General features: G+C 36.4%; 1 protein-coding gene across 1 annotated transcript; it reads right to left on the bottom strand.

Moving 5' to 3' along the window:
- Positions 1–274: 274 nt before the first annotated feature.
- Positions 275–10,530, bottom strand: LOC128861686 (uncharacterized). Its single transcript, XM_054099987.1, has 2 exons — positions 10,084–10,530; positions 275–952 (listed from the first exon to the last, which is right to left on the bottom strand). The coding sequence occupies exons 1-2, from the start codon at positions 10,516–10,518 to the stop codon at positions 593–595; spliced, it is 795 nt and encodes a 264-aa protein (XP_053955962.1). The 5' UTR covers positions 10,519–10,530; the 3' UTR covers positions 275–592.
- Positions 10,531–13,400: the final 2,870 nt, after the last annotated feature.

Below are 13,400 nucleotides of genomic sequence, written 5' to 3' on the forward strand. Positions count from 1 at the left end.
TGGTAAATAAAAACAGCTACCACAAATCTCTCTTAGTCGCGGAAATTATTTGACAGAGCGTTGATATGACAGCTAAACGTCTAGGTTTTATTTAAGTTAATCACATTTTTTGTTGGTTTTTTTGTCACTAAAAACTAAATATTCTCAACATTTATATGTAATTAAAAAATTATCCAAAAAACGCACAGAGTTATCACATGGTTAGAGAGGAAAAAAAAACAACAACTAAATAGTTCGTTCTTTGAACTTCTACATATACGAGTACTAAGCTATGTTTTACATATACCTATTAGTATACGTATGTATGTAAGTACTTGAATTTCATTTCTAAAACTAGTTAAAACTACACTTACTCGCCAACTGTGCGCAGGTCGGCCGCAGTTATGCCGCCGCAACCTCAGATATCCTCACTCACTGCTCTTCTGTCTTCCATCCTCTGAATGCTTCTCCGTCAACACCTTCCTACTGTAACTTATTAGATAATTCATTTACCTTACAAATTGAAGTATAGCCGGGCTAGCAAATTCATACGTCTTGTGGCACGCGCCTCTTCCTCGCTATTCATTATTTGCAGGTATTTGAAAATTTTATCTCACAAAATCGTACAAACCACAAAAAGTGCCAACACGAAGAAGAGCATCGCTACAATATCCTTGTGGAGGTTGCGATCCCGGTAAAAAGGGCGTGTCGTATACGATTCTTTGCGTGTTTTTCGAAAGAGCCACAATGGAATAATTAATTGCAATATATCTGGCACCATAAAACCGATATCTCGTACTATTTGATGGGCATAGCCTTCACCACGCACCACATTCAAGAAGAATTGATCGAAACTGCTGGCCGTAATGTGGAGTATGGCGATGCCAACGATGCAGAATACTTTTTTCGATGTCACAGTGTTCGTGGTGTTGGCCAGGTGCATGACCAGCACGGAAGATATCAGTTCAGTTACCTGAAATAGTTGAAGATACGGAATTTATTTATTTATTTCGTTAATAAATTTATGTGTAGCAGATTTGTCTCATTTATACATCAGTTCACGCCCTGCCTAATTCGATTGTTTTATTTATACATTAGGACTGACTTATTGACTACATAAAGGGTGGTTAAGTTTCAAGGGCCGGTGTTGATTTTGAATAAAATACCAGTTTTTTAGGAAACTATTATCATTTCTCTTTATTATGATAATATTAGTATGGCTCAATTACGTATGGAACAAAATATTGGCTAAATGACCGCCGGCAATCGGTTTTTGATTTGAATGCCCCTTTTCATAATAAGCCTGAATAACTTTAACGTGTTGCTCGATTGTGTAGCTTTCCATGGTTCAAATTGAGTTAGTCTGAAATTGAAAAATGTCAAACGAAATGCAGAAAAAAACTTGACGTTTAGATGTGGTTTAATTCAACATCGGCCCTTAAAATTTAACCACCATTTATAAGATCATCATCATAGCGGAAGAAAAAAATGATGGTTGCAATTATAGACCGATTTCCAAGCTATCAAGCATTTCTAAACTGTTCGAATTGAATAAACTCCTTTGGAAGTCACACGCTGAAACAAAGACATCCAAGGCACTGACCATCTTCTGGCTGTGTATGGGTGTTTTTGGGAAAACGAGGGGTCTTTCTCCTAGCAAGATCCTATGGATCTTCACGGCTATGATAAGCCCTATTATCACCTATGCATCAGAGGTCTGGATGAGTAGACTCTATCTCATGAGAGTTAGGAGGACCTTATTCAGACTACAATGCTCTATGGCCATCTGTTGCAACGGAGCTTTTCCAACAAGTTCAGGCCCGGCATAAGACGCTCTGGTTAGTCTACCACTACTACATGTTTTCATCCAAGGAGAGTTCTTGAAGGCCATCTGCAGGCGAAACACAATGGAAGTTGGTACGGCCCCTGTCCAGCGTTGGACAACAGAGTAGGCTCGGACTTTGATCCAACGACCCTCGTCATGCCCCTTGACACCATGCCATTAAGAGTCTTACATGAAAAGAGGTACAATGTGGTACTGCCAGAGGCTCAATTGTGGTCAACTTGTGAAAATGAGCCCGGCAAACACTGTTCTCGCATTTGAACGGATGGCTCCAGGACCGAGTAAAGTTCCGGCTCTGGTGTCTACGTGGAATCCAGCGGGACAAAACTACACTTTGCTCTTGGAATGTACGCATATTTGTTTCAAGCGGAGGTGTAAGCTGTTCAAGAAGCAGTGAACTTTATTGGTAAAAACAGATGGAGAGGTAGATATATATGTGCCTGCAGCGATAGCAAAGTTGCGCTCATGACCTTAGATAGCCCCCAAACCACATCAAGGGTAGTTGAGCACTGCAAATCCAGGTTGAACTATGTCGATAGATAAAATATCCTGATATTAACATGGGTCGCGGGATACGTGGGTATCGCGGGTAACGAGATATCTGATTCTTTAGCTAGGATGGGCTCTGAGGCCAACTTCCTTGTTGCGGAGCCCGTTCTGCCACTCCCTTCTGCAGCCATCAAATTCACGGTTAGCAAATGGGTTACTACAACCCACAAGCGAGCTTGGAGGGCTGAGAGAGGCTGCAAATGGACTAAACTAATGTGACCTGTCATGCCCGACCGACTGTCGTAGATCCTCCTGTCATTAAGTAGAAGGGACTACAGACAGCTGGTTGGACTGAAGACGGGCCACTTTCTGTAGGCGAAGCAAATGGAAAAGATAGGAACCTCAGAATCCCAACTTGTGAAGAGGAGAATGAGACGGAGGACCACTTTCTGTGCATCTGCCCCGCCTTCGCTCAAATCAGGTTTGAGGTCTTTGGCACTGATGTGTTAAGAAGCGACCACTTTGGCTCCTTGGCACCTCAAAATCTACTCAGATTTCTTTGGAGGTCTGGTAGCACTACAATGGATTTAATTGTGTCTGAGTGGTGTACTTGCTAGTCTTTCTCGACAACAAAAAAAGACATAAGCAAGTGTTTTTCTTTTTCGAATTTCTTGCTCCTCTCATCTGTTAAGGACCCAATGGAGGCTCAGAAGCTTCATAATCTTCGCCAATGGTTCTTGCATCTCGCGTCTGTCTTTGAATATTAAAAAATGTTTTCATTTCACATTTTCGATGCATCAATACATTTTTAACACCTACCTACACCATTTCTTATACTGTACTACAAAGTGTAACAAAGTTTAAGGATCTTGGAGTTTTATTGGGTATGAAAGTTGTCTTCAGTGGTCACATTAGTTTTATTCTTTCAAAATCGTAGTTGGTTCTAGGTTTCGTTTGCCGCAATGCATCTGAATTTTCTGATCCGCTCACCTAACTATAAACTGCTGTTTACAGCTCTTTATCTTTTGGATACCGTACGACCAACTTTCGATACATAGAATTGAGCGCGTTCAAAAAATCTTTCTTAAGTATAAATTACGGGAATCATTTGAAAGAGAAGTACACAGGCGAACTCGTTGCAATAATTTTCAAGAATACCAATCATTTCAAATTACGTCAATTAACGTTCAATTTCAAACGTATTCAGTTTCCAATTTACTTTCTCGTGGAAATAAGAATCAATAAATCGCAAGGTCAATCAACACAAGTTTGTGGAATTAATTTGCAACAATCAGCCAGTCTCGCATGGACTATGGAATTAATCTGCGTTCAAGCGTTGGAAAGCCATTTGAGTTATGTATGAGAGAACATCACAAAAATTTAATTTGAAAGGAAGCATTACAATAAAGAACAAACAATCAGAAAATGCATTCACATTCTTTTTATTATTAAACTTTATTTTGTATTCTGTCGAAATAAAATACAATAAAATAAGTTTCGCGGAAAAGGAAAAGCTTCTTTTTGAATAGTATTTCGAATTAAACAAGTTTTTATATCTTTAATTTCAATATTTAAACAAATTTTGATATAAACAAGTTTTTACAACTTTCATTTCAATATTGAAAAATGTTTGGGATCTCGAAACTTCCAACAAACCGAGATTTCCGTATCCCGCGGTTGACATCACTACTTCATATGTACTTAGCTTAACGCTCAATTGAAGCATTAAATACCAACACCAAATCCGATTTACCTTCTAACGTGAAGAATCTGTCATCAAAAATCAAGCCCATTTACCTCACAACTGGAACTATGAGTTTGCTAACTTTATTGATAACTTTTTTCCCACGCGTAGCAGCAACAGTAGTAAGCGTGTAAACTAAGTGATTTATGTGATTGTGGAAAAAGTTTACTTAAGTGCAAGTTTTGGCTTCTCCAAGAATATTTGCTTTACTTCTTAGTAACTATAGGGTGTTCTTTTATACATACAGAATTTTCGCTAAGTGCTGTTGATAAATTAGTTGTCTATGTTGTTTTTCATTTCGTTTCAGACTCAGATTCGGTACACTCTGCAAATATCATGAAAAGATTTAAAACTGAGCAGCATTTAAAAATAGTGGAAATTTACTTTCAAAATTAACAGCACAAAACAAAATGTGGGCAAATTTGCATTAATTTATGTTTTTTATTTGGAATGTATCCTTCCCTCGCCTAATTTGAAATGGTGTTTTTTGGGTGTTTCTTTAAATGTTTTATTTTTTGATCGATTGTTAAAAAACAAATTTTTTGTTTTGGCCATAAGAGGTTCGTTCAAGAAGTTGTCAGCCTTCAAAAAATGGTCTTCACATGGACAATGCTGTGTCTAGCAGTTCCACCGAACCGATTTTGATGAAATAAAATTTAAATGACATAGAATGCCGTTATCATGTGAACTACGATCATTCGTATAAAAAAATTTGTAGTCTTTTTTTCGGACCTTCAAAGTCAAAAAAAGTGTCAAAAAACGGTTTTTCATCTTTAATCGTACACCATTTTGTCAAATTTCATGTTTTTTTTAAGATCGTAGTTTACCCGATAATGACATTCATACTGAATGAGAACCTTTTTGTCTTTTTGATTTTAGACACCTGTGAGTGCCGGAATCTGTGTCGCCAGCGACATCCCTCTTTTTGGAAGAACATTTCTTGAAGGCCGACAACTTTTTGAACAAACCTTGTATGAGCAAAAGCAAATTTTTGGTTTTTAACGATAGATTAAAAAATAAAATACTCAAAACAAAAATAAAAAATCTTTTTTTATTTCCATTTTACACGAATTTAAAGAAACATCCAAAAAATACCCATTTGAATGAAGGGGAGGCGAGGGCCTTAAACAAAAAATTCATTACAGGGTACTGTGATTTAGATAGTGAAATTCCATAAGAAAGGGAGTAAATTACTTTACATAACCTTGGAAGTTATCCTGTATTACATGAAAATACACTAATCATTATTTTTGTCGTTGCAAAATAATGATAACAAAATATGATACTAACACATGGGCTGAAAAGTCCCGGGCCTAACACATACATGACACCTCTTTTTCAGTTACTACTAACCTTAAAAAGACAGCTCTTAAAATTTCATGATATTCTATTCATTAATTAGTGAGTTATCATGCTAAGAGTGAGGCTACTTTTGTTATTTTCAAAATAATAGATCAAAAAGAAGGTCGTGTTTTCAGTTTACTCTGATTCTTGATGGGGAAAAATACCGTTCAAGCGAAGCAATGAGTTCAAAAGTGTTATGGGGATTCCGCTTCATCAGAAACAACAATAAAACGATGGTGTGCTGACTTCAAACGTGGCCGTAGAGACACTAATGATGCACAACGCAGTGAACGTCAAAATGAGGCGGTAACACCAGAAAACATCAAAAAAATCCACAAAATCGTTTTGAATAATCGAAAAGTGAAGATGCGTTAGTTAGCTGACATCGCGAAGATATCAAAAGATCATTTTGCCTTTATATTGCATGAGCATTGGACTATGAGAAAGCCCTTGGTACCGCAGTTGCTCACTGTTGACCAAAGCAAGAACGTGTTGATGATTCTGAGCTGTGTTTGGCCATGTTGAAACATAATCAACCGGGATTTTTGAGTCAGTATGTGACAATGGATGAAACATGAAATGAAAACAGTCTTCATCTGAGTGAAACTCGTCCATAGTGCCGGAAAGCGCAACAATCAGCTGGAAAGCTTATGACCTCGGAATTTTGAGATGTGCATGGTGTAATATTCATCGGCTATCTTGAGAAGGGAAATACCATCAATTGTAAATATTATATGACCTTATTCGCGCGTTTGAAGACCGAATTTGTTAAGAAACGTCCGCGTATGGCAAAGAAAAGAATTTGTTTCATCAAGACAACGCACCGTGTCACAAGTCAATCAAGACAATGGCAAAACTACACGAATTGCACTTCGAATTGCTCCCACATGCACCGTCGATTCACCAGATTTGTGCTCTCAGCGACTACTGGCTGTTCGCAAACCTCAAAAAAATTCTCGCCGGTAAAAAATTTCGCTCGCATGAAGAGGTTATCGCTGTAAATGAGGTCTATTTTGAGGCAAAAGATAAATCGTTCTACAAAAGTGGTATTGAAATGTTAGAACGGTGCTGGAATGATAGCGTTGTTCTTGATGCGAATTACGTTGCTGAATAAAGCTAATTTTCAACAAAAAAAAAAACGTGTTTTCTTTGTTAGGTCCGGAACTTTTCTGAAAATTGTAAAATATTGCCATATTTAAATTGTTGCTGCTTGTTCGTTATTTGTGAACTAGTCGGAATTAAATTTAAAGAAATCCTATAGCAATGCATTTAGAGCTCTTCTAGGAAATCAATCGCGCAAATGAAATAAAATTTTGTGATTTTTTCCATCTTCAAGGCGGTGCTACCACGGCTATTCTGGGAAAGTCGAAAAGTCGCGTAAGATTTTTCAATACATGAGTAATCAGTGAATCCAGTCTATTAGCAAAATAATTGAAATAAAATTTTGTGTTTTATCCGATTTTCGAATTGGTGATTCCTCCATTCTCCTAGAACGGCCTAGAGCCTCGCAAGACTTTTCCTAACAACTCTTGATGAGCCAAATAAGCCTCTTTATGACGATTTTTACGGTTTGAATAGCCAGATTTGACCAGAAAACCTAATCCGTGCCATTAAAATCGTCACCAAGAAGAGTAAAGCAAAGTTTTTCCTTTCTCAAAAATATATTCAAATAAGGAATACAACCTAATTTTCATTTGGAGAATCATTGATGGAAAATATTTGATATGAAAGTGAGAAATGTGAGTTCTTAAATGTTTGATGGGTAATTCGTACAGCAAATTTTTTATTCAGCGTCACCTAATTAATTGGATTTTATGTTAATATAACATTCTATTAAATTCAATAAATTTCGTAAAGCATGAAGAGTCACATGAATAATCATGCAAGCGTGGAATTAAGCGCATTACTTACATTATGGTATGTATATATGTATATATTGCACTGATTTACCTGTATCTAAGTACTAAGCGTGGAAATATGTGGATTACCGTCCTGCGCTTATAAGCACACAATATGGGCTTTTGGAAAATCAGTTGTGCAGAAAATATATATAATATGCATGCACAGATAATTAGTTTACATGTTCGTAGAATGAGCATCCTTTATATTCGTACGCTGTAGAATATGGCAAATCAATCGCACTATGCTATGCATGTATGCAGGGGCTCAGGCAGGCGTGGATTTATACCAAAATTTGGCAGATTACACTGACTTAAGGGGACAGTTATTTGTAAAATTTCGAAATTTTTTTTTTTTTATAAAATGTTAATATAATCCTTTAAGAATATGTCAAAAAATTTTTAGAACGCAAATTTAAGTATTTCTTACATTATAGATCGTCAACCGTGACGACTCTATTCTTTGCGTTCGAGCGCTGGGAGAGGTATAGGTACGTTGCCGACTTTAGACGTGTTTTTCTCAAAACTATATTTTTCGAAACGATAACTCGAAAATTTATTGACCGATCTCCCTGAAATTTTGCACACATCTTTTTTATGATCCTACTTACTATGTGAATTTACAATTTCGAAAAAATAATTTTTTCGAAGCAAAAATAGTAGGAAAATTCGCCCCAAAATTTTAAGTATTTTATTCCGCAATTTTCTTTTCCATTTGTTTTGAATTCATAAAGAAATTATGACATTAAAAAAAAAAAAAATTTTGGTTTTTTATATTTAGGTCACTGACTCCGATGCTACAATGCCCGCCGATTGAGAAGCCCCGCTGCGACTTTCCTGGAAGACTTGAGTTTACATCCGCCATTTTAATTGATTCAAAAAAAATAAATAAATATTTATATTATTTTAATGTATAGTAAACTGTGTGAAAAAAATATATTGACTTCTTCATTTTAAATAATTTTAATGAAAATCCGTTTACAGTTATCTGTCCCCTTAAATTTTATTTTTGATTTTGATTTTATTCCCTTACCACTATTCAATTCCTATGTAGAATTGTTAATTTTTTATGGACAAGTTTACGAGCTATTTGCAATTTACCGTAATTCAGCAGAATAAAAAATTAGATTTTTTTACGATTTAATTTTTGTTTCTTGCGATACCTGTGTAGAAACGGCCGTTAATTCTGAAAATTTACTTAATTTAATTCTGTTTATGGACAAGTTTTCTAGTTATTTGCAATTTACCGTTAGTCAACCAAACACTAAAAAGTTATTCCCTTCAGTCGCGTATATATTTTTTACGTTTTTTTCGATCACTGATTCCGAAAAATTTTGTTAAGTTCTTTATGGGCAAGTTTTCGAGCTATTTGCAATTTACCGCTGTGGAGCAAATAAAAAAAGTTATTCCACTTAATCACGCACATATTTATTTCCTATTCAATTCAAAACAATTTTTTTTTTCTCCGGTCACTTTTTAACTCCTCCAAAAAATTGCGTTTATTGAATTCTCCCCAATACGCCTCTGTCTCGGCGGTGACTTCCTCGTTTGAACTAAATTTTTTCCTGCGAGCCATTTCTTCATGTTAGGAAACAAGAAGGAGTCGCAGTTAACCAGATCGGGTGAACACGAGGGGTGGCGCCGCAATTCATAACGCAATTAATGCAGTTTTGCGGCGACATTGTCAAAATGCTTTTGTGGCACGGCACATTGTCCTGATGAAAAATAGTTTTTTTTTCATTTGCAGACTGCGTATTTTTGCATGAATTTTTTCCTTCAGTTGGTCTAATATTCAGAGTTTATTGCTCTACCAGTTTGCAAGTTTCGGAGCCGAAAAGCCAGGTACTCCCGTTATGATTTAGGAAAGTTGTGATAGAGCCAAATCTCATCCACAGTGATGCATCGATGCACAAAATTCACTTTACCCCTTCGAAAACGCTCTAAAGTTGCTGAGAAAGTCTCATTCGAAAGTGTTTTTGTTGTATTGTTAGCGAATGCGGCAGCCATTGTATATAGGGCTTTCTGAAACCCAATACTTGAGTCAAAATATTGCTTGCACTACCCAATGAGATGCCTAGGGCTTCTAGTAAATCTCCTTTAGTCACTTGAGGATTTTGCAATACGATTTCCCGTATTTTTTCTACGATTTCTGGTGTTATTGCTGTGGTTGTTGTGGGCCTGCTTGGTGTGGATCCTCTTCAAGGCTTGTACGACCACGTTTAAACTCAAGAACCCTTTTTTCTACTGCACAAATTGATTGCTAAAAGTTTTTATAAACTTGCAACATTCGTTCATAAATTTCCTTTGCTTTTAAGCCTTCCAAAAATAAAAATTCAATTACCGCAGGATACTTGATTTTGTCCATTGTAGAAAATACTGTGACACGTCGCTACTAAATGGCTTGTAATCAAAGATGAATTGACAGATTGAGAAAAAATTTCACGTACGTTCTTATGAAGGGTGCACCAACATAATAAAAAAAAAATTTGAGCTGGTAGCAAAGCCCTCTCTTATCGAACCGCAAAACTTATTGAACAACCTGACCTCATAAAAAATCATTTTTTTTATCTTTGTTGAACTCGGTCAAAATCGTTCAGGCGTAAGAATAAGAGCAATGAGAGGAATATGAGCTGATGCTCCTTCTTTTAGTGCTGAACTACAAATTTAATAGCAACTTGTTTCTGTTCTCCCTAAAGCGATTTTTGTAATTTCCATCGATAAACTCACTCACTCATTCACACGCTTACATCTACACAAATGCACTTACATATTCTATGAATACTCACCGTAAAGAATAGTTGATGATTCCATTGTTGGTAATAGTCGTCGTTGTAATAATTTATATATGCCCACCAGGCGTAGTAGTGTGAAAATATCGACAGTGAGAAGAGCAACAACATCGAGTAGCGGCAACGTTGTTGCAATATCAGCGCAATCAACTGTTTAATGCATTCATAAAGCGCAATAACGGCAAATACAGTCAGCAGCCACATTTTGAAAGAGTTTTGTGTGACATTGAAGTAGAGGTGCTTGTAGGAGGCAATACCCGATTCATAGGGTCCCTTGAATATGGTGTCCCAGCAGGAGCAAGTACAAAAGTGTTTATCGACGTAACGTGAATAATTTTGCCAAAAGTAGGCCAGCACCAACATGTGTGCGGGCGGTATGAGCGCGGGTGCCAAACTGCCACAGGCGGCAGGCAACCATTTCGTATCGAACATTTTTCTATCTTTTGCAAAATTTTCGCTCCCACTTAGTGGGTGAGTACTTTTTTGTTTTGTTTTATTAACTATTTAAGTGGCTGTGCGAGAATGCGAAAATTCACTAAAAATCAACGTCGTAGGCTGTGCTAAAAAAAGTTACTTGCGTTATTTAGGGATTGCTAGTTATTCGTTTTGCAGTTGGCTCTGTTGACAGTTGGCTGTAGTACTTCTTGAAGTGCTCTTGGCTGACATTGGCTGGTGTGATTGACGGTGGTGCGGTTTTTATTGAATATGATTGATGTCAACAGTTACGCTCTAACGCTCTCTTCCATAGGAACAGCGCGTATTTACATGTGTGCGTACGCATGTGTTCTTGTTGGCATTCTTTGCTGCGTAGTCGCCCGTTCTTGAATTGCCTTTATGAATATTTCATAGTGTAAATGTCTCGAATGCGTGTTGTTTATTACAGTGGCAGCTTACATGGATTTGCTCATTTGAGTATTGGGAAAATTTGCCATTTAGTAGAACTTTTTAAGCATGCAAATGTGAACTATGCATGTACGCATGTACGGGTTTGCTTGTAGCTATGCTAATTAATTCCACTTTATTTTGGTCCCACTGAAAGAGGAAACCGAATTACTGGTGATTAATAATAATGAAGGAGGCCCTATGTTCCATTCGGGACAAAAGGAATTGATGATGAGTAAATAATGAAGGGCAATGCAGAGCAATTACTTTTTCGCTTTTCCTTGCGAATAACGGCCTGTACTCCACCCATTAAACAATAGAAAAAAATTGAATACAAATTAATTTAAAATTATTTATGTTATTTACGAGTATGTACAGGGTGTCCGGAATTAAAAGTTAAATTAAAAAAATTACTAATCATAAAACTTTATTTCAATAACTATTAGAAAGAAAACAAGTGCCGACTTTTTTCATTTATTTCCTCTAAATGTTGACCGTCACGTCGGATACTCGCTTGGAATCTGACCTCCGTACTCCTTGCCACTCGCTGGAGAAGTGGCGTCGGAATGCCACTAACCTCACGAACGATATTTTCATTTAGTGTCGACACGGTCGCTGGGCTTATTTCCTAGGCTTTACTTAAGGGGTCCCAGTGGTCTAGAATTTTCAAAAAATTGTTTTTTTTTTGATATTTCGAAAGTATTGGCTTTTAAGAATTTACTGTCAAATTTTTGGAATGATATGCCCAGTATTTTCGATTCTACAGCCCTTTTAGCAGGTGGAGTCAGATTCGTCACGCGGCGGCATCGATGGTCGCATTTAAGTGGTCAAAACTTTGAACTCAATTATCTCAAAACTACTTTTTTCGTCCTGGTGTTGCCAAAAAAAATAAAAAATTCATTCAACCGGAATTGTCTGAAGTTTTAATATGTCGTTCCCAACATCAATGGCTATCGCCCGTACTAGAATCATATTATTATTTCAATTATTTCGTATTTTTTGTTTAGAAAACGTAAAAAACCTGATTTTTAGAGTGTAAAATTAATTTTTTTTTAATTCTATTACGGAACATAGCTACAGTCATACCGATTAAAATTTATTTTTGGGTTTTTGTGTTTCAGATAAATAGAAGAGCCAAAATGGATAACACCGTCCAAGTCTAATTTTTCGGGTGGGTCAACTTCAGCGCCATTTTTTAAATTATAAGAATTACATTGTTTTTTTCATTTTTGTATGTAAAAGAAGTTAAATAAATATCGTTTTTCATTTCAAATTCCTGAAAATACCCTAAATTTTCGAGCTCTAGACCACCGGGACCCTTTAAAAGGCACCTTCACAGAAAAAAGTTCATAGCGGTAAGATCGGGCGGTTTGTGTGGCCAGGATCTGTCACCAAAACCGTGTATCAGTTTATTCATCATCTGACATCACGCAGTATCGCCATGATATCTGCGGGCGTGTGTGTCATGGCGCCATCTTGCTGAAATCCTGTCTGTGCACTGAAGTAATGATGTTCTCTCATTATTGGCAGAAGAGACCGTCCACCGTCCGTTGAAAGCTTCAATACGCATTCCCCAAATCGAAGCAGAAGCTCGGCCAAACACCCAATAAAGCGTGCAATCACCAATTTTGTTTTTGAATAACTTTTTTACTAAATAAAAAAAATTTCGTTATGGAAATATTTATTGCTTGTATGTTTGTATTAGACAGCTGTCTAGTTCACAAGTGTCAAATATGTTATAAATCTGCACTCGGGGTGTTTATTTTATTTATTTGTTTCGTTTATTCAGTCTACAAATAGTTCTTACAGACTATATTAGATAATTTTTAATTATTAGTTAAAGATTATAAACAATTGTTGCCTAAAATTATATAAACTTAGTCTGAGGTCGAGGCTAGGATAATTGTTGCAGTATCGAATACATCTCACCATTGGTTCATTGAGGGCATAGTTAGTTCTATACCGTTGATCTACAAATAAACGAACCTGCCTTAAATCATGGTGCTTTGTTTGATATGTAATTAAACTCTGTAACTCACAAAAATTTATATTGAAATTTAAAAGATTATACACGAAGAGAATCAAAAAGTAGGTTCGTCTGCCCTCAAGGCTTTGCAGTTCAATCAATTTGCGTCTGCCTATATAACTAGGGAGCCCTTTAGCCCAGCGCAGCTTACACAACGCATATTTGGTAAAGACTTTTTGGACTCTTTCAATCTTATTTATATGACATTGGTAGAATGGGTTCCATATTAGAGAACAATAATCTAGTCGGCTTCGAATTAAGGAGACGTAGAGTGCTTTCAAAGTCAATGGATCTGAAAAGTCTTCCGACGTAAAAATCCAATCATAGAAAAAGCTTTAGAGATAATAAAGGGTGTTTTTTTTAGAGGTTAGGTTTTCAAGATGAAATAAAACGTATATAATTTAAT

Source organism: Anastrepha ludens, chromosome 4, assembly GCF_028408465.1.
Source record: "Anastrepha ludens isolate Willacy chromosome 4, idAnaLude1.1, whole genome shotgun sequence".
Lineage (NCBI taxonomy): Eukaryota > Metazoa > Arthropoda > Insecta > Diptera > Tephritidae > Anastrepha > Anastrepha ludens.

Bases quoted from the DNA above. Each gene is read 5' to 3' on its own strand.
- LOC128861686 (XM_054099987.1), bottom strand. From the start codon at position 10,518: ATGTTCGATACGAAATGGTTGCCTGCCGCCTGTGGCAGTTTGGCACCC. The intron at 953-10,083 runs GTGAGTATTCAT...CAACTATTTCAG, and splicing joins ATCATCAACTATTCTTTACG to GTAACTGAACTGATATCTTC.